The 19,931-nt window shown below is 35.6% G+C and overlaps 1 protein-coding gene across 1 annotated transcript; it reads left to right on the forward strand.

The window, feature by feature from the left end:
• Positions 1-1,834: 1,834 nt before the first annotated feature.
• LOC146168316 (kinesin-like protein KIF6) lies at positions 1,835-19,095 on the forward strand. Its single transcript, XM_083396691.1, has 18 exons — positions 1,835-1,956; positions 3,885-3,997; positions 4,343-4,417; positions 4,495-4,537; positions 4,605-4,700; positions 4,938-5,056; positions 5,239-5,355; positions 6,766-6,897; positions 7,076-7,163; positions 9,648-9,791; positions 9,966-10,052; positions 11,371-11,474; positions 11,875-12,152; positions 12,510-12,695; positions 14,750-14,908; positions 15,148-15,280; positions 15,392-15,541; positions 16,364-19,095. Exons 1-18 carry the CDS (start codon positions 1,897-1,899, stop codon positions 16,758-16,760), a joined length of 2,481 nt encoding a protein of 826 aa, XP_083252817.1. The 5' UTR covers positions 1,835-1,896; the 3' UTR covers positions 16,761-19,095.
• The last annotated feature ends 836 nt before the right edge of the window (positions 19,096-19,931 follow it).

Raw genomic sequence — 19,931 nt, forward strand, 5'->3', positions numbered from 1 at the left:
AATTACCAGTGAGACACCCTAAAACTACTATAAAGCGCATTTTTAAATGACCTTGCTAAATGTTAGAGTATTGATTCCACGCGGTTGTCAGGCTACATATAAACCACGCAAAACGCCGCCCGAATCGAAAAAATTAAAACATTGCCTCAATCGTGTTTTAAAAGATCTGACGCACAATACAACGGCAGTATTGTAAAAAAATTTTAGATTCACGCCAAAAATACTGAGTTCTCCATTACTAGCCAGTTCTCATTATATAAAACAAGTTACCAGTACATGCAATGGTATTCACAAAGACTTGGAAAGAACGTTTCGGCCCCCCAAAAAAAGAAAAAAGAAAAGCAGAGGATATAACAGTAGTAACTTCATGTGGACTTTCTCTACACAGTTTGGCCCTCCCAGTTTCCCAAGATACTAAGGATGGCGATTAAAGAAAGGAAGTTAGCACCTGCAACAACTATAACGTATAAAAACCCGCAAACACTCGGAGTATCGCCGTTTAGCTTTCAACAGTCAAAATATTGATGAAGGCAAGTCGGGCCCATGTGGAAAGTGTACTTTGTGTGGCAATTATGGAAAATATAAAACTTCAATGGTTAACTGTTCTAAACAGCTCTACACTCCACAAGGTTATATCAAACTTAAACGCAATCTAACGTGTTCTAACTACGGGATTTATGTCGCGACATGTAAATTATGTAAAAATCAGTATGTCGGCCAAACAAAAAATAAATTCTCTACCAGATGGACCGCAAATAGAAACCATTGGAAAAAGTTTGACATTTCAGGCAATAATGACCAATCTGCCCTCCTACGACACTACGCCACACATCACAGTAATGAACTAGAAAGAAAACCCCCAATACACGAGTGTTACAATGTAACATTTGTCGCACAACCCGAAATGGTCCAGCTGGACTTTCATGAGGATATTTGGTTAAATAAAATAGGAGCTACCATCAATATTCAGCATATTATAACAACCACTATTAAATAATCCTTGTACCTTACGTTTTCATCTCTTTTCATTGACCTACTTTTGCGCGACCTCAGAATTTCTTTGCGTTTTCTTGGCGGTGTTTTGCTTCAGGCATTGTGATTCCTTTTATTATAGTAGCTCTTTATTTTGCCATTTTAACGTCAGTATTGGTTTACAGCTCTACTGAACTGTATTGTAATTCTGTTATTGGCTTTTTAAACTTTTGAATAGTTTCATTTTATTTTATTTATATATAATTTTGGTATTTCGTTGTGTTTGTAGTATATCAGCAGAACTGACGATGCTTTTTGCGTAACTACAGTATTCTGCTTTTGTTGAATAAAGTTGTTTTTGGATCTCTTTTACAACCTTTGTGGTTTTGCTTGAATCTTTGCAAACTAGAGTTTGTGCTTGTAATAAAAAAGGGCGGTTAATATCCCTTAATTCCTTAATTTTTTATTACTTTTTTAATCAACATTTCGAATTACAACTTACCGTATTTTTACATATTTTATGTTTATTTATTTATTATATTTTTAAGCTACATTCAATTTTGGGTCAGCATCACTGATCTCTAATGGTCGGAATAAGAAATCAGTGCCCGGGAAGGTTATCCTATTTATTTTACTTTTTCGTTAGATTGCACTTGTTATTTTTGGTATGAATCGGTAGGTTTTGTTTTTAAATTGTCTTCACTGATAATCTCTTTAACTGAACTCTGTATAAACTTAAGAAAAATAAATATATTTTTCTCGCTTTGATCCTTTTTAAAGAAAATTTTATACTGACACCACGTGGTCACAAATAACAACAGTTACTCATTGGCAACACAAGACGCTTTAAACACCGATCTGCAAAGGATTGACTAGAAGTGGTTTATTTAATGAAAAGCTTATCCCACTTTGCAGGATTTTAAAATGGTCAAACAAACAATTCAAATATTTTGTAGGGTGAAGCCTACGAAAAGCAAAAATGCGGTAAGGCCAAAAAATTGTAGATATGGCACTATATAACTAAATGACATCTGGTGAATGAATTATACGTCCTAGGGCTGTGGTTCCCAAACTGTGGGCCATGGCCCACGAGTGGGCCACAAGACTATTTTCAGTGGGCCATCGAGCTGTTCGAAAATATTGCAACTAAGTATGTTTTTTTGGGGCTCTTTCACTATTGTACGTAAAAATTAAAAAAAATTTTTTTTTCTTTAAATGCCGCATACCACAATAACATATTGTTTGGGTTAGGGTGCGGGTTAGCGTTTGGTTGAGGGTGGGTCAAGTTATTATTAATAATAAACATAATATTACTTGACCCACCCTCACCCAAACGCTAACCCGCACCCTAACCCAAACAATATGCTTGTGGTATGCGGTATTATTATTATTTTTTTTTGCATAACTTTTCACGTACATAAGTGAAAGAGCGCCGTTTTTTTAAATAATTTTAAGCATATCTAAAACTATATAGGAACGACACCATTTTTCATATTTTGTCTGTTTTTGAACTATATACATAAAGGCAAAATCTCACGTCATGTGTTTTTTTTACTGCGCAGTTAGCACGGTAGTTTACTTTAAATTCAGTTGGTTGTCATAGAGTAATTAATTCTAATCTCAAAATGAACCGGAAGTAAAATAAATATTTGGATGTTGTTAGAATTAATGCATTTAGCGAGAAATTGTCCGACTATGTAAGCGTAAAGTAGAGACAGGCAATTTTGCTATATTTGTATCAGTCAGGTTGATATATCTTATTTGAATGATGGCTAAAGGGCATACAAAAATGGTTACGGCACATGGTGGGCCATAAGCTGTTTTTATAAAAAAAATATTGGCCACGGAATATAAAAGTTTGGGAATCACTGTCCTAGGGTAATAGAACTCCAAAATCACGTTTTATTACTTGATCTATTTAGGTATGTGTGCAAGCCTCTTTAAATACTAAACATTTTCATCATTTCCAATCATGTTTTCCTTACAAAGTGTAACATTTCAGTATTTACAGATCTGGAAGTAATTAATTAAACTTGTTTGCCCTGGTCTAGGTTCCTACTACAGTGTTCAAACAATTATTAAATCACTGCACAATATTTGGGTTAAGGTGCGGGTGGGTATAATTATATAATGCTTAACTTACTTAAACCTGACACTAACCCTCACCTTAAACTAAATATTGTGCGTTGTGATAGAATTCTACATCAGCGCCCACTTGTTTAAAAAACAATTTAAATATTATGATTAACATTATACTTTTCATGTTGGCCATCATGTTATTACAATACCAAAATATCATATTACAGCACCAAAAGTGATTTATATTTTATGTAACTATTACTTTCTTGTATGAACAATATCCTGCGGGTATAAACAGTAAAAAAATTGGGATGAATTGGTGCAACAAGGTTTTAAAATGTATGAGTGTAAAGTATTAAAAAATCAATTCAATATTGGGTGTCTGGCGCTGGTCTAGAATCCTACCAAAGGGTTCAAACAAATTTTATTAAAACAGCGCACAATATTTGAGTTAGGGTGCGGATTAGCGTTTAGATGAGGTGGGTCAAGTAATATCATATGTATCATTTAGTAATAATGCTTGACCCACCCAAACCCAAATAATGTCCGTTGTGGTAAGATTCTAGACCAGCGCCGATTTTTTGTAGTGCAAGTTTGCTATGATGAATAAAATCTTGCACATGCACCCTACTGTGGTGTTATAGTACCACCAATATATATACAAAGTGCTATACAATACAATGACCAACACTCAAGGGTTTGGCCAACTAATGAAGCCCAATTAATGAGTAAATTGCTTTTGCTACATGCTTGTTAATGACTAAACAGATTTTAAGGAAGCAAACTTTAAACAGTATAAATATATACTTATGCTGTATTTTATCTTGGATTAGATATACTCAGTTGATGAAGATGAGTCTGTTGTCAAATCAAATATTGAATTTGTTGTTCCAAAAGAACAATCAGAAGGATTTATAAATAACAAAAAAGAATCCTACATTTTTTCGTAAGTATTGATTTTGTACTGTTTTCACAAGCCAAAAAATGTAGGCCATTTATATTATAAATATTGCTTAATGACTGGAATTACTTACAAATGTGACTGTAGTAGTGTGATGAAAACTGTAATAGTTAAGCTAGACTAACCAGTAAGTAATATTGTGTATTAAACATTTGTATATTTCCTTTATCCTTGTAAACTCTTAATCAACTAAACAACAAACGTATTGACGTTGTTCCTTGTAGTGCATGTATATGTACTTTTTGTAGAAAGGCCTGTCTACAAATGTTTTTTTATTCTATATTCTTTTTTACAATTCAAATACATTTATATATATATATATTCAAAAAGGTTTCAAAAAATATTTGATCAACAAGTTAAGCAAGATGATGTATTTGAACATGTGGCAAAAGGGGTTGCTGACAAGTAAGTAAAAATTAGTTTATTCGGCTTACTTTGAACAAATATGAGTATCAATTTGTATTTGTTATTATATTTTTCAGTGTACTATCAGGTTACAATGGAACAATTTTTGCGTATGGACAGGTTAAATAAACTTTATATGTTTTATGTCATTACCTAGAGTTAATAAACTTAACATGCTTTTTATTAGACGGGCAGTGGTAAAACATTTACTATAACCGGAGGTGTGGAAAAATATAGTGACCGCGGAATTATTCCAAGAGTACTGTCATACATTTATCAAAAGGTAAGTATAAACAGATGTGTGATGACATTTGCCACTAAGAAACTTAATTCAAATGATTATGGTGATATATGAGAGTTTGGTATCATATTAAATATTGAAACAATGTAACCTAATTGGAAACATAATAGACTTGTCAGTTTGTTGTGCTACATTTTGTAACTAGATAACTTTTTGTGTTTCAAATCGAATGTTTAACTATTATAACGCCAAAAAAAAGTAACATTAATAAAATTACAGTATGAAGAAGACAAGGAAAACATTCACACAACTGAAATATCATACCTTGAAATTTATAATGAAAATGGTTATGATTTACTGGATCCCAGACATGAGGCAACGAAGCTTGAAGATCTTCCGTGAGTTGTTACTTAAAGTCAGCATTATAGTTCTATTATATCTATATCTTGTTTTTTTAAACTATGAAACGTTTTAATTTTACACAAATTGCACATGTTTTTTTCATTCAAAAGAAAGTTTTTTTCTTAGTTTGTAGATTTAACTTTAACACCTTATTTTTGTTTTATTTGTAATTTTACAGAAAAGTGGCGTTAATGGAAGACACTGAACAGAACATTCATTTGAAGAATTTATCTGTGCTTCCTGCACAAAATGAGGAAGAAGCTCTAAACCTATTGTTTCTCGGGGATACTAACAGGTAACTTTCCCAAAAAACTTGTCCACTGGTGGGAGGTCATTTTGTCTCCAATATATGCTTAGACGTGGCTAATAAGTTACATAGCACAAATGCTCTAAAATATGTAATTTTTTTTATCACAAGGAATCTGTTAATCTCCTATTCTTTCTCATAAATGAGTGTAAATTTAACTGACGAATAGTTAAAATATTATATGCTTGTGGTACCTCAGGGGGGTGAGGTCCAGTTTTAAAAATATTGCTCAAGCTTGTCATACGACATCCCAAAGCCATAGCACTATGAGATCTATCTATTAAAGCAGAATAGCAAGTTCATAGGCTAATAAGTGTAACCTAAGTGAACAAATAATGTATATACCGTCCATCTACTTTGCACATCGCGAAAATAACAGGGTAAGAAAATAACAGGGTAACAAAAGGTTATCGCAAGCCATATAGAGCGGCTTTACTTGCGCCAAAATAATATCAACAAGGGTTTATCCCAGATAAACAGTAAAATGCATTTTTTTAATTTTGCGTGACGTGGTTAAACAAAAGGTAGCTCGGTATAAAGTCGAGTATGTATTTATTCAATTTCAAATACACAACACTCCGTTTTGGTTATATGTTCACCCTGTTTTAACGAAACATTAGAGCTTAAAACCTTAACTTTGCATAGATCCATTTTTTACACAACACCAAACATTGTTTTTTTGTTTTAACAAAACAAAGTCGCACATAATTGCGATAATTTTGTTTGAAAGAGTTTTACGCCATTACACCAATATATCTTTCGGGCTTACACGTTTCAACGTACAAGGCAAAACGTCTCGAACCAAATTAGCAAACGCACTAGGGATGGTAGAACATAACTATCATTTGACAATTAGGCGGCAACAAATTGCTGGTTACAATACCAAACCTCAACTTGTTGTTGCACAATGGTAGACCATTTGTTTGGTGTTTTTTTACTGTGTAATAACGTTACATTTGTTCATTTGTTAGCAAAAAAATACAATCAAGAACGGTAAATAATTTGTATCACGTGCTACGCCAGAATGCCACCTTATAAATAGTAGTGCGTATAATATATACGGCTATTGTTTTCCTTAACTAACTACTATGTGTAGGAAAGTCAAACATCAATTTCATATATTCCTAAAATTCTATTTTATCGGATTTTATTGCAAATGCGCAGCGACGCAGCACATTTGTTATAATTTTGTATGTCGCAATCGGGCACGCTGTTTCTGAATTAAATGAGCAAAATGTTGTTTTGGATAACGAATATTACGTTTTCAATAAGTTCTCTTCTATAATATGGATATATAAAAAATGATAAATCTTAAACCATGCTAAAAATGATATTTACAAAGTTATGTATGCATTCATAAACATCTCCCAAACAATGAAGTGTCTGTTCTTTTGATAGAATGATCGCTGAGACCCCTATGAATCAAGCATCTACTCGTTCTCATTGCATATTTACAATCCATGTGACTAGCAGACAACCAGGGTCAGCAACAATAAGACGATCCAAACTACATCTTGTCGATTTAGCAGGGTAACTCACCTTTTTCGATATTTTTAACCATGTTGTCAATGCAGTATAAATAACAATGTTTAATCAAGTGCAAACTATTCTAGTGGGAAATGTTAGTTATATTGCTTTACTTATAGCTTACTAGGCGAAGCAAATTTTGTTTTAGCTTGATTTTGCTAACATATACTTTTATTGTTAGATCCGAGCGCGTGTCAAAGAGTCAAGTTGGTGGCCAACTTTTAACAGAGGCAAAATTCATTAATCTCTCCCTGCACTACTTGGAACAGGTTTACGTTCACTATTTTGTGTAGATGATATTTTATGTTTGTAGCAGTATGAAGTATACTTTTAATTTACAGCATGTCATTTGCTAAGTTTCTAGTGCCGGGGTCGTTAAACTGAGGGGCGCTGCCTGGGGGGGGTTACTATTTTTATTATTTTCTTGTTTTAGTACTTTTTTAACGTTGCAATATTTTTTTTCAGTCAAAAAGGCACCGTAAACACTATCACATATGTTGTTCTGTGTAAGATCATATATTTCAAATCAGCGGTTCCCAAACTGGGGTCCGCGGACCAACTGGGTTCTGTACAGCAGTTTAAGAGGGTCCGCTAGGAGAATTAGTATTTTAACATGACTTTGACGAATATTTTGATACATTTTAGTGGTTGTCTATCTTTTAAACATCTGTAGTCCACGCATCATGTAGCGGAACACTATAGTCATTGTTAGTCTTTGTTTATGCTCTATTATTCGATCACATAGCGTTTTTATGTCTCTTGTTACATCACAAAGCATCTATGATGCTCTAATACAGGGGTGGCCAACCTTTTTAACACAAGTGCCAGTTAGGAAATGTAATGCTTACAGGATGGCCGCACATTAAATAAACACTAATTCATATTTTCAGCTTTTACTAGAAAAACTAATGAGCTACTAGGCTGCAACTACGGCAGTTTTGTCAGTACTGTCTACTTGTGAATTCGGAAATAAATTTTTCTACAATTCCAATGACGCCTTCATCGTACGGATCGGCTGTACAATTTAATTAACAGCCTTAATTAAAAACCAGCTGTTATACATAACATCTTAGTCAATTTGCATGTCAAAAGTATGTTACACCTTGACCGTACTAGACAAGTGGAATTGTTGTAAAACAATTCTTTATCATAACAATGTGACACTATAGTAAAACTTTATGAATAAAGATTGTTTTGTAATAGATCAGGGACGGGCAACTTCTTCAGTCGGCGGGCCTGATATGGTAAATGGAGTACTTGGCGGGCCGGAAGTACCGGTACTTGGGCATCCAATCCCTGTTAAATTTATAACTTTACTTTTTTTGGCAAAATTCAAGGGAAAATGTTGATTGTAAATTTTATTTAATTTGGGAACAAAGCAACAATACCTAAAGCAGAAAACTCAATAATACCATAAAACACCAACGACATAACAAAACCAAATACGCAGTAATACCCATGACAGAATAAAAACTTAATCGTCTGAATAAGACATAAATCTGTCGGAATAAGTCCTAAATTATTCGGAACAAGGCCTAAATGGCCAAAATAAAGCTTGAAACTGTAGGAAGAGGATATGGGACGATCGGGGCCATGGGTATGAAGTTATAGTGATGTACTTAGGGATGTGGTTTAGGGTTAGGTAGGCCTGATTCTGGCCATTTAGGTTTTATACCGAAGGGTTCATAACTTATTCCGATTTAGACGGTATTAGGCTACGAATATTATGTATTAGTCCTATTTTGATCTTATTCCGAACTGCGTGTTATTTCGACGTTGATGTTAAACAAATAACTAAAAAACAAAACAAATGACTAAAAAACAACAAACAGCCACTACTAATATTTGACTAGTAAACAAGTAGTGGGAACGGCAACAGTGCGGGCCACATTATCATGTAGGACCGGAAAGTGTCTGCGGGCTGTCAAATACCGTCCCGCGGGCCGTATGTTGCCCGCCCCTGTAATAGATGCTTCCCATTCGAGTTCAACTGCATTAGTGTAGCGGTTCAGCCTATGGGCTACATCGCACTTCAAACAGGAAACTAATAGAGCAAAAGTCCCAACATGGTGCACACTCAGTCTTATTTAGGGAAAATAGCTGGAAGAAGGTGAAGGGCCGCACAAAAAATGGAAAAAGGCCGCATGCGGCCCGCGGGCCGCACGTTGCCCACCACTGCTCTACTACCTGCTATCAGCGAATCGTTCGCATTAGTTAGAAAGTTGTTACATTAGAAAGAATCGTGACCGCACTAGTGTCTACAAGAAACATGGGTAAACTGAACCTTGACAACTTAACTTGTTTCTGCAAGCAAACAATTAAAATAATTGCAAAGGGTCCACCAGGCAAAGTCTTTTGGACAAATGACTTGACTTGGACTTGAGTCATTTTGTCAAATAACTTGGGAGTAAGTTAAGTGTTTTTCATTAAAATTTATCTCAAATTTTGTTTATTGCGTTTGTGTTATTTTTTTAGTTAAATTGTCGCTTATAATTGGACGAGTTTATCATTTTGAATAGTTTAACAGTTTACTTTTATGTCAATGACATGACTTGAAATTGACTTGCTGTCATAATGACTTGACTTGGACTGGGACTTGAATTTTTATTTTTGCAAACGACTTGACTTGGACTTAAGTTATTTTTTAAATGACTTGACTTGGATTTAAGTCATTTCAAAATGACTTGTTTACAACACTGAATGTTATTGCTTCCTGTTATCCGCATTTTAATCTCAATAATGCGTTTTTACAGGTTATAGTTGCCCTTAGTGAGAAAAAGCGCCAACACATTCCCTACCGCAACTCGATGATGACATCAGTGTTGAGGGACAGTCTTGGAGGAAACTGCATGACGACTATGATTGCGACAGTAGCTGTGGACAGAAAAAACCTTGATGTAATACCGAATATCTCTTTCTACATTTTTGCAAATCGATGTCTGGCCCTTCTGGGCCACAGCAGCTTATCAGTAACTACAATATAAATATTGTACACTTAAAAACCGTGTTCAATTTCCCAAATAAGTTATTATAGCTATTAATTATCAATAACATTTGCATCGATTTTGCAGGAATCAATATCCACATGCAGATTTGCTCAGCGGGTAGCCATGATTAAAAACGAAGCTACACTCAATGAAGAATTAGATCCTAAACTGGTACTTTTTTGCATACGTAGAACATTTATATATATGTATTATATAAGTGCGTATCAGTGTATGCTGTTTGATTTTTGTTCGTTAAAACCCACGCATATAAACATGATAAAGCTTTCTCATCGTTTAAGGCGTGCCAGTGCGTGACTTGTTTGGCTTTAGTCACCTTATAATTATAATGGTTGTGAATTCCTCTGTTTTAGCTTGGTTAAACTGGGTATTTCGTCTGATGTATATGTGTTAGAGCACTGGTTCCCAACCTTTTTTTAGCTTACGACACCCTATAGAAAAAATATATAGATTGTGGCACTCTTCCCAGCATTTTTGCAAAGTGGTTATTGTAATGTCGCAATTAATAAAATATTAACGTAAAATATGTTTGACTTATTGCGAAAATTGTACATAAACAATTTACTGATGGGGCCTAACAATAAAGCACTAATTATCATTTTAAAGAGTCTAAAGTTTCTTTAAAAAGGCACTCCAGTGTGCCTCGGCATCCCGGTTGGAAACATTGTGTTGCAGGCTCACCCGGTTCATACGTAAAATCGTAATGTTTATGTGCAACTGAAACGTTTATATAGTGGAATATGTATTCTGTGATCAATCTTTTCTAAAGTCGTACTGGCCAAACGATAACGACACCTATTATGTTACACAAAATAGCTTCGGAAAGGCTTACCGAAATCCGTCAAACTATTTAGGATTATAGTGCAAGCAAGGCCAGCAAAAATCAGTTTGTGTCCGGTTGTTTCTTAACCTGCTCCCCTCTGAGCCTGTGTAGCTCTGTTGGTAGAGCAACGGTCCCGGTATGACAGGAGGTCGTGAGTTCGCAATTCACCGCAGGCTAGTTGTTTTTTTCTAACCTGACCTTGCTTGCACTATAATCCTGATTAGGCTGACAGATTCGGTAAGCCTTTCCGAGGCCATCTTGTGTATCATTTATAATGGGTGTCGTTATCGTTTGGATAGTACGACTTCAGAAGGAATTGATCCCAGAATATACTTGTGTATATGTACGTTTCAGTTGCTAAAAATACGGGCTGTTGATCGCCTTTAGTTGCGGTTGTATATACGAAAGGTGCAGGCAATGGGGGCTATGATTGTTTCCCGGCGTGCTCCCCTGTGAGCCTGCGTAGTTAGTTGGTAGAGCAACGGTCCCGGTCCGACCGGAGGTCGTAAGTTCGTATCTAACCACAGGCTAGTTGTTTTTTTCTAGCCAGCCTGGTTTGCACCAGGCTTGATGATTTCAGTAAGTCTTTCCGAAAGAATCTTGTGTGGTTATAAAGTGATGTGGTTAACACTAAAATCGGTATTTTAGATGATTGTGCGCCTTAAGAAAGAAGTGCAATCCCTGAAAGACGAACTTGAAATGGTCACGGGTGAGCAACGATCAGAAGATTTGACACAAGAAGAGATAAAGTGGTAAAGGTTTCATTTTGTTTTGTCTTTTTGTTGAATTAACAAACAGATATAATATTTGCAAAAGTACTTGTTTAGGCTTATTTAATTACTTGGTATAATGTTATATTGCATTAGTTTTGGCAAAATTTTTGCTCACAGCCTATTTTATCACTTTTTATTTGTTCGCAAAGTAGGTTTCTAAATGTTTTTTTATATTTAGGACTGCTAAAACTAATATTATTGGACAAATTATAGTCATACGATTCATACTGTATTCTTTACAAAATTATAAATTTAGAATCGCGTATACATCATATAAATATACTTAATAGAACTGAAATCATCCGCTTTAATAGTGGCACTACAGCACGATACTAGCATATCAACTTACTGCTCAGTAAACTACCAGTGTTTCGCACAGGTTAGACGAAATGCTTAAAGTGTATCTCGCCGACCCAGATTTGAAGGCAACGCTTGATGTGGGAGGTGATATGAGGAAAATTCAATACAGTTATCGATTCCTTAAAAAAGGATCCCTCGATAGGGGAGATTTAGACGGGGGAAGAAAAGAACAACGCACTCCTGTTCCGGAGGACGTTCCGACTAGCGCGAAGTCCTTGTCGACCGACGTTAACACTTTGAGTCCGGCAGAGATTCAGCGGCTTAAGGAAATTCTTCAGCAGCGTGACAACGAAATCAGTAATTGAAATATTTTTATTTTATAATCCATAATTGTTAGGCGGTGGCTAACTACAAAAAACGTGTTAAAAAGGTGGCGGTCAAATGGAATACGTTATTTTTTCAAAACATTTTATGAAATTACAAAAAAAGTGTTTTCGGACAAATATTTGTAAGTTTCACAAAATGCACTACCCTTATTTGTTACTAGCCTGAATAACTATGGAACGACGTGTATTCTTATTAAAAAGGGTTGTAATAAATTAGCGCGAAACGTTAATGGTTCAGTGCCACGAATTATCACTTTATCAGTGTTAAAAATTAGGTGCAAGCTTACTTTTCAAAGTATCTTGTTTATATTGTATCCTCCTAAATCAGGTATTTTGGTGTCGATGTTGAAAAAGGAAAGACGGCGTGTTTTAGAAACTGCGCAAACAACAAAAACAAACGTCAACTCATCAAGTCCTGATCACTCTGTTACATCACAACAAACTTACGTAAAGGGCGATTATTCAACGACTTCGGAAAATGAGGTTTCGCACCGGCCAAAAAACAATGTTAAAGGTTTGTTTAGAAATACGTAAAATCTTGTACAGTTAGCACAATAATCTTAAGCACAGATTCTCCATATTTACATTTAACAGTAATAGGCCTACCATATGTCCTCTTTTAGGAGGATTTGTCCTCTTTTCTCAAGAAAACTGAATGGTCCTCCGAGGACGCTCAAAAATGTCCAAATGTCCTCTTTTTTCGCCATTCAAGTTATTTGCTTATAATTTTAACAAGACTTTTACGCGAGACGTTGTATTTATTTCCATAAAATACTGTAGCCATGAAACATTCTGAATTGCTTGTTTAAAACAGGTTTTCCAACAAATTGCCCAACCAACCTTACCTTCTTGATTGTTATTGCAAACATTGCGCCCGCAAAATGGCAACAGAACCTTACTTTTAAAAAGGCCCATTAATAAAGCAAAGGTGTGAATTTTGTAGGCCTAGCCTACTATCAGTGTTACTGTGTGGTAGGCTATGTTCTTATTTCATACAGACTGTTGTCTAGTTAGTCTATAGCAGCGGTTCTTAACCGGGGGGCTCCAATCAATTCTTAGGGGGCGCGAACTCTTAAGTTATTATTTATTATTTTCGCAATGATTCTAATGGTTTCGTTTTGGTTGTACACCACTCCTACAGCGCTCTACAAACTCTGTTTTTGCCAACCTAAACATTAAAACTGCAAACAGTTTTTCGCGCTCCGCGCGAATCTGCTGTTTTATACTTGTTAACTTTTTTTAGCACAAAGTCTCTTTGAGCGCCATTGCATGTTTTCATATCATCGAAGGTATAACGGCCGTATTTAATTCTAATTTTGCTAACTTATAGATAAACGATAAAAGTCATCCACCATTCGAAATATTTTTTATCCATTTTATATAATTAGATAACAGGCTAGCAACAGGGAGACTTAAACTTTCTTTTTTGCGTGAATTTTTGCGCTTGACTTTTTTATTTGCGCTCGACATCACAGCCTTACAACTATAAAGTAAATGCCCTCACAACACGTTTGTCAAAATCACCTCGTGCACCAATACGAAAAGCCTTCTGAATTTACCGCCAATTCAACCAATTAAATTCAATTTTTTTCGCGCTTCGCGCGACCGACAACATACTTCACTATTTTAAATTGTCTCAGTGATAATACATTAAAAATGCCGAATTGCTTTTCTTAGGCGGGGCGCAAGGCATAGGAAAATTACCAAAGGGGGGCGCGGCTAAAAAAAGGTGTGGATATGGCACGTTTTTCTCAAACGTAACAATTATATTTTCGTTTTATTTACAGGCCAAAAAATGTCCTCTTTTTGGGTGCTGAAAATATGGTACCCCTAAACAGTAAAGTGGGGGCAACCAGCCCGCAGTTTGGCCGTGCGAGGCTCTTAACCACGTACTATGTGTGTTTTCAAACAGTGTATCTGTATTTTCTGTGCAGTGTATAGCATAAGCAGCTAATTTGCTTTAGTAACTGCTGTTCAAAGGTATCGGGCCGACTCCGATTATAATGCTTTTTGTAGAATACCATTAACGCTAAACCAATGCCACTGTCTTTTTTAAAAAGTTGCTACCTTTAATAAAATGTTATTTATTGTGTGCAAATGTGTTTAATGTATAAATATGAACTTAATATCGAGGTAAAGACCCTATTTAAATTAAAAGTTTTGCCAATTTACACTTTACAAGAACTTTTTATTTATGTCGCTTAGCATTCACTCGGGTTTATGGTTAATGGCCCTCACAACTTGTCAATGTTCTTTAATAAATCCGATAATATCAAGCAGTGAGGTGTTTTTCTTGTTGCCTATTTATGATTACCTCATGAAGTAATTTTGTGACTTTATCTTTTTTAAATGTCAATCGGGTGACCGACACACAAAAAGTTACTTTTTATTTGTACACATGTATGATGTATCTCTTTTTTTCTTTGGAGGTAACACAGCGACTAGAAAAAGAGTTTTTTTTTTTATCTTTGACTGCTTTCTTTTACAAATATTTTTAACACAAATGCTGGTTACTTGGCATAAATCAGTCGCTGGTATTGTAATGTTTTTCCTAATTTGTTTATCCAGAGGTTGTTATGTCCGCTGGTCGACATGAAGCCTTTGAAATATTTAAGCAGGATCACCCAGGCATGACGAATGTACTTGACCAAAAACATTTACTAAAACGCAGATACACTGAAGCCAAGCAGCTCGGGAAAGACGTCAATAGTGCAAGGACCAACATAAGTAAGCTGAATAAAAAACATTAAATTCTAAAAAGTTATTAGAGTGACACTAAGTTACATGGGGTCCTATTCAAAACATAAAGGGATAACAAAATCTATATATATATATATTTATATATGCCAGCTGTAACAAACAATAAATCACTTTTCTGGTCAAATTTATGATTAAAGTTTAAGACGAGATAACAAGGATGTAAACCAATATTTTTGTGCCTATCATTTATTTTATTCGTATTCCAGATCTCCTTAAAGCTGCGTTGGAGAGACTTCGTCGTCAAACTGCTGTTCAAAACACAATGAATGGCGGCGATTCGTTTGAGGAAAACGAACGTGAACAAGAAACTTTGCAAGATTTAGAGGAAGCCAAAGCTAAGTAAATACATTTTATGTTATAAAATCTTGTCGAAATAAATAATATGTTTTAGTTTACACTTTGGATTTTGCGGTAAATCTGTGATTTCATTACCCTTAATCCAATGTGAAGGTACAAGAAAGCGTTTAGCCGTTTGAAAGCATTGAAGGTTGAAATTGACCACTTGCACCATTTATTGGACAAATCGCGAGTACAAATCCAACACGACTTTGACGTTTGGTGGCAGTCGCAAGCTGAATTGAGATCCCCAGTTTTTCACAGGTAATTTACATGATATTTTTTTATTTGCTGATTTATTTAAATTTAATTGGGCAACCAATTTAGGATGTATATAAAATATAAATACAGCTGCTCTCAGACAAAAAACTAGGTATAGAGCAAATTTGTTTATCCGTCTGTAAATGTACCGCTGTGCGGTAGATTTTTGACCCGCGAAACAAAACTGATTGAAAAAATAAATGTTTTAACAACTTTACCCGAAAATAGCACCTAAGTCGCAGACGGTTTTATTTCGCAAGGGGTGGCATTAATTATATGCTATACAAGTGAAATAAGTTATGCTTATTTTTTGTCATACTTGCTTAATTTGTGAAAAACATACAATAAAAGTTTTGCTAAATACTGTGAAAACCTCTCACAGTAGGAAAACTAAAATTAAAGACACAATATTATAATACACTTAATTATACTGTTATTTAGCATAAGATAAATAAATAGGACGAAATTATTTAAATCTATTACGTAACTGCTGACCCTATCTTTTCAAGTAACTTGAAGAATACCTGAAGACTTAAATCAGGAAAAATATAGTTTCATACACGACATCATAATAACGTCATCCATAATGAAAGAATTGCGTCAATTCTTAAGAAACTCTGATGTTTTTTGAAGAATGTCTTACCAATACAAGGTTCGATTTTTATCAATTAAAGAAACATTTTACTGCAATTCCCCCCAAAACAGCTGAAAACCTACCACGGGACCACATTGAATACAGTTGCCGAGCTTAACAAGTTGTTATATGTTCAAGTAAATTTGCCAATTGATTAATTTCATAATTTTAAATAATTTTTTTAAATGTAGATTGAACTCTGGCAACCGAATTTCACAACAAGCATGGAGATCTCCGCCAGTTTCGCCGGAAAAGGAAAATAGTGTGATACGCCCAGAAGAAGGTGCTATTCGACCTCCCGATCCTCTATCACCCAGAGAAGCTTCCCTCAATCACGGTCACAACGCCCTCACCGATTTACGGCGTAATCCTAGCAGTGACATCGAAGTTCGTCGTTACTCGGCTAGAAAATCGACCAGCAATCGTCCTCCGGTTGCGGCGAGATTCGCAAGGCCACCTTCAGCCCCAAGGTCGAATGACGAAAGTTCGACGACTACAATACCTTTAACAGGGGACAAAGACACCGATGCCGACATTATGGCATTTATCAAAGCCAGGGATGGCCTTTTAAGACGTCAGAAAACCTAAAGCTTGTGTCTTACCTTTAAGACAATGGCAATATTTTCTATACAACCTCCTTGTTATTAGGTTAAAATTGTAAGCCAAATTGCCGGCTTACAATAGCTATTACTGTTGCTAACTCCTATCGCATAGAAGTGAAGAGACAGTGGCTGACATAAAGGCCATGACCTCACAATTTATCTATAATACTACATGACTCATGATGTTGAATACCAGCTACTTTGGGAGTTGCAGAATTTAGTTTGTTTATGAGCACCGATAATTTCCAGAGTCAATTGCGCAACCGAAAAAAGCCTTTGTCTCTTCGTACTTTGTTGAGGTCGGTAAATACATCTTAATTATCATGTTCAAATCATAATTTTTAAAACTGTTTTACAGTTTCGTTACAATATCCGACACAGTTATTAAGAGATTGGATGTCCACTAAGTTATGATTCAGAAGTACATCCCTGCACATATTTTAGATTTCTCAGTTACTCTCGTCCATTTTTGTTTAATTTTAACGCCTTGTGTAGTATTTTTATCTATTTGCTATGCAGTTCTAAAATAAAATTTTTAGAGCGAGCGTAGAAAAATATATTTTACAATTTTAACTTGTTGTTTTAGGTAATCATACTTTTTGGGAACCATTCCTCTTAGTAGCGTACATAGACTTAGATATGTCGGGCCAAAATTTTCAAACCTCTGAGCAATAACCAAACTGGCCAAACGCTATGCCGACTCCGAAAGACAAAACAGTTTGGGTAATCGAACGTAGCACAAAATGTGCACAGCTCACGTAAATGAGCTCCGCGGCACACCGGCTTATCCTAACAAAATATTGCGGCGTGTTTTAAGAAATTCTAGACCAGCGGTTCTTAACCGGGGGGGCGCGCCCCCCTAGGGGCGCCAAGCAATTCTAAGGGGGGGCGCGAGCTCGACTTCAATATTTTAACTTTTTGCAGTGATTTTAATGGTTTCGTTTGGGTTAGGCATTATTCCTACATACAAACTCTGTTTTTTGCCAACTTTAACATTAAAACTGCAAAAATTTTTTGCGCTGGGCGCGAATCTTTTTCTGCTATAGCAACAGGGGGAGTCGAACTTTTTTTGCGCGAAACTATATTGTTTTTGCAATATTGCCGTTGTATTGTGTGTCGTTACATCTTTTGAAACACGATAACGCAATGTTTAATATTTGCGCTTGACATTTTTTGCGCTGGACACCATACAACTCTTACAACTGTGGAGTCAATGCCCTCGCAACACGTTTATCAAAATCAGCTCGATAAAATCGATGTGTCGAGCTCGCGCAATTTGTTGTGTGCCCAATGCGAAACGCCTCTTCGATTGCAGTTTAGCCAATTCGACCAAATAAAACTCAAAATGTTTCGCGCTTCGCGCGACCAACAACACCCTTCACTATTTTCCTGTTTTATTAGTGATATTTAATTGCAAAATGTCGAAATATTTTCATAGGGGGGCGCAAGGCATGAGAAAATTACCAAAGGGGGGCGCGGCTGAAAAAAGGTTAAGAACCACTGTTCTAGACGACATATCAGGCGTTACCCCGGTTTAATGCCCAATTTAATACTCTGTCGCTTTAAACCTGGAATGCTTGTCGTGGCGATGTAAAATAATTACCTTTTCCTTATTCCCGCTATTTTGCGTGGTTAACAAAGGTGTAGGAAGTCCTAAAGCTGTGTCCTCTATCACTATTACATGTTATGTTGTGCCATCCCACGGTCATTGGGTTTGCTGAAGCTTCGTAGGCTACGTGTTACAACCGAATCTTTAGTTTTAAGACCTCGACACTAATAGTCTGACTTATGACTATAGTATTTTTGTGCCTAGTTTAAATATTTATAAGTTTTTATCTGCAAATCTTCCAGGAATAAGCACTTTTTTTGTTTGCTATAGTGTCTTTCACTTTGTTGTTGCTTTTTTTTAACAATCACGCAGATATTTGCGAATTTTTTTAGTTTAAGACGACAATTTAATTTGATTTTTTGACTATCACGCAGATAATTGCAATTAATATATAATAAGCTATAATTAAATGGCGGTTCCGCACATGCCTTATTCTTTTTTAGCGTTACTCTTATTGTTCAGAAGCATCAAGCTAACGCAGTGCTTTTCAAACCGTGGGATGGTACGCACTTGTACGGATGAACAAAATTGTAATGCGAATGACAAACGCGGTGCGGATGAAAATGGTGCATATTTTTATTTTTCATTGTGTGTAATACAGTAATCACCAAATCAGCTGGTGCGCTCATTTATGCGTGACAGATACTGTAATGTAGTCTCTCAGTGGTTCATTGCAGTTTAAGCTATATATTTTATATCGGTTAAGGCGTAAGCACACGGTTTTAATACACAAACACTTTCATTGTTATATCACAAATAAAAAGTTGCAAAACTTGCTGTGCTTGTTTCGTGCGGATGGAAATTTACCGAAATAAAAAAGTGCGGATGGAAATTTTAAAGATTGAAAAGCACTGACCTGACGCATTTAAAACACTTTTAGCGTCAAACAGCTAAGGGACAACCAGCTCCTATTTCGCTTTTTTTAACTGTAGGCCACATGTTTTCCAAACACCGCTAAATGCAAAAAAACACATTACATTCAGGCGCGGATCTAAGAATTTTGTTTGAGGTGGGAGTATTTTTTTCGAAGAAATCGTCACAAAGTTACATCAAAACGAGACGCCACAAAGAACTATTCTTAAAAATACCACACAGTTTGTTTATTTCAAGTTGGAGAGGTGTTACTTTCAATACATAAAGCTATATTACTATAATACGAGCCAAAACTTTCACTTCATTAGTAGGTTAATTGAGAGCATGACGCCGATGGGAATAAACGATTTTATAAAAATGGGCTGATACTTTAATCATAACTAAGATGAGGAATAAAATGCATTTTGGCGGGCCATGGTCAGATGCTATGCAACCAAGCTGCAATCGCCGTGTCTGGAGTTCGGTCACAAAACAGATTTAACCTATACTTGCCCTATTTGCAGGATCATTTGTTACGATGAGATACGTAACAAAGATATTCACCTTGGAAACTATAGTATATTAACTAGGATAATATAAATAAAGATATTGCCAGTTTTGCTGTTCTCCACAATGGCTGCAAATTCGAATGAAAACATCAAGATAAAGTGTTCCGATTCGTACGGGACTGAAGTG

This window comes from Ascidiella aspersa, chromosome 1, assembly GCF_963924565.1.
Source record: "Ascidiella aspersa chromosome 1, kaAscAspe10.2, whole genome shotgun sequence".
In the NCBI taxonomy this organism is placed as follows: domain Eukaryota; kingdom Metazoa; phylum Chordata; class Ascidiacea; order Phlebobranchia; family Ascidiidae; genus Ascidiella; species Ascidiella aspersa.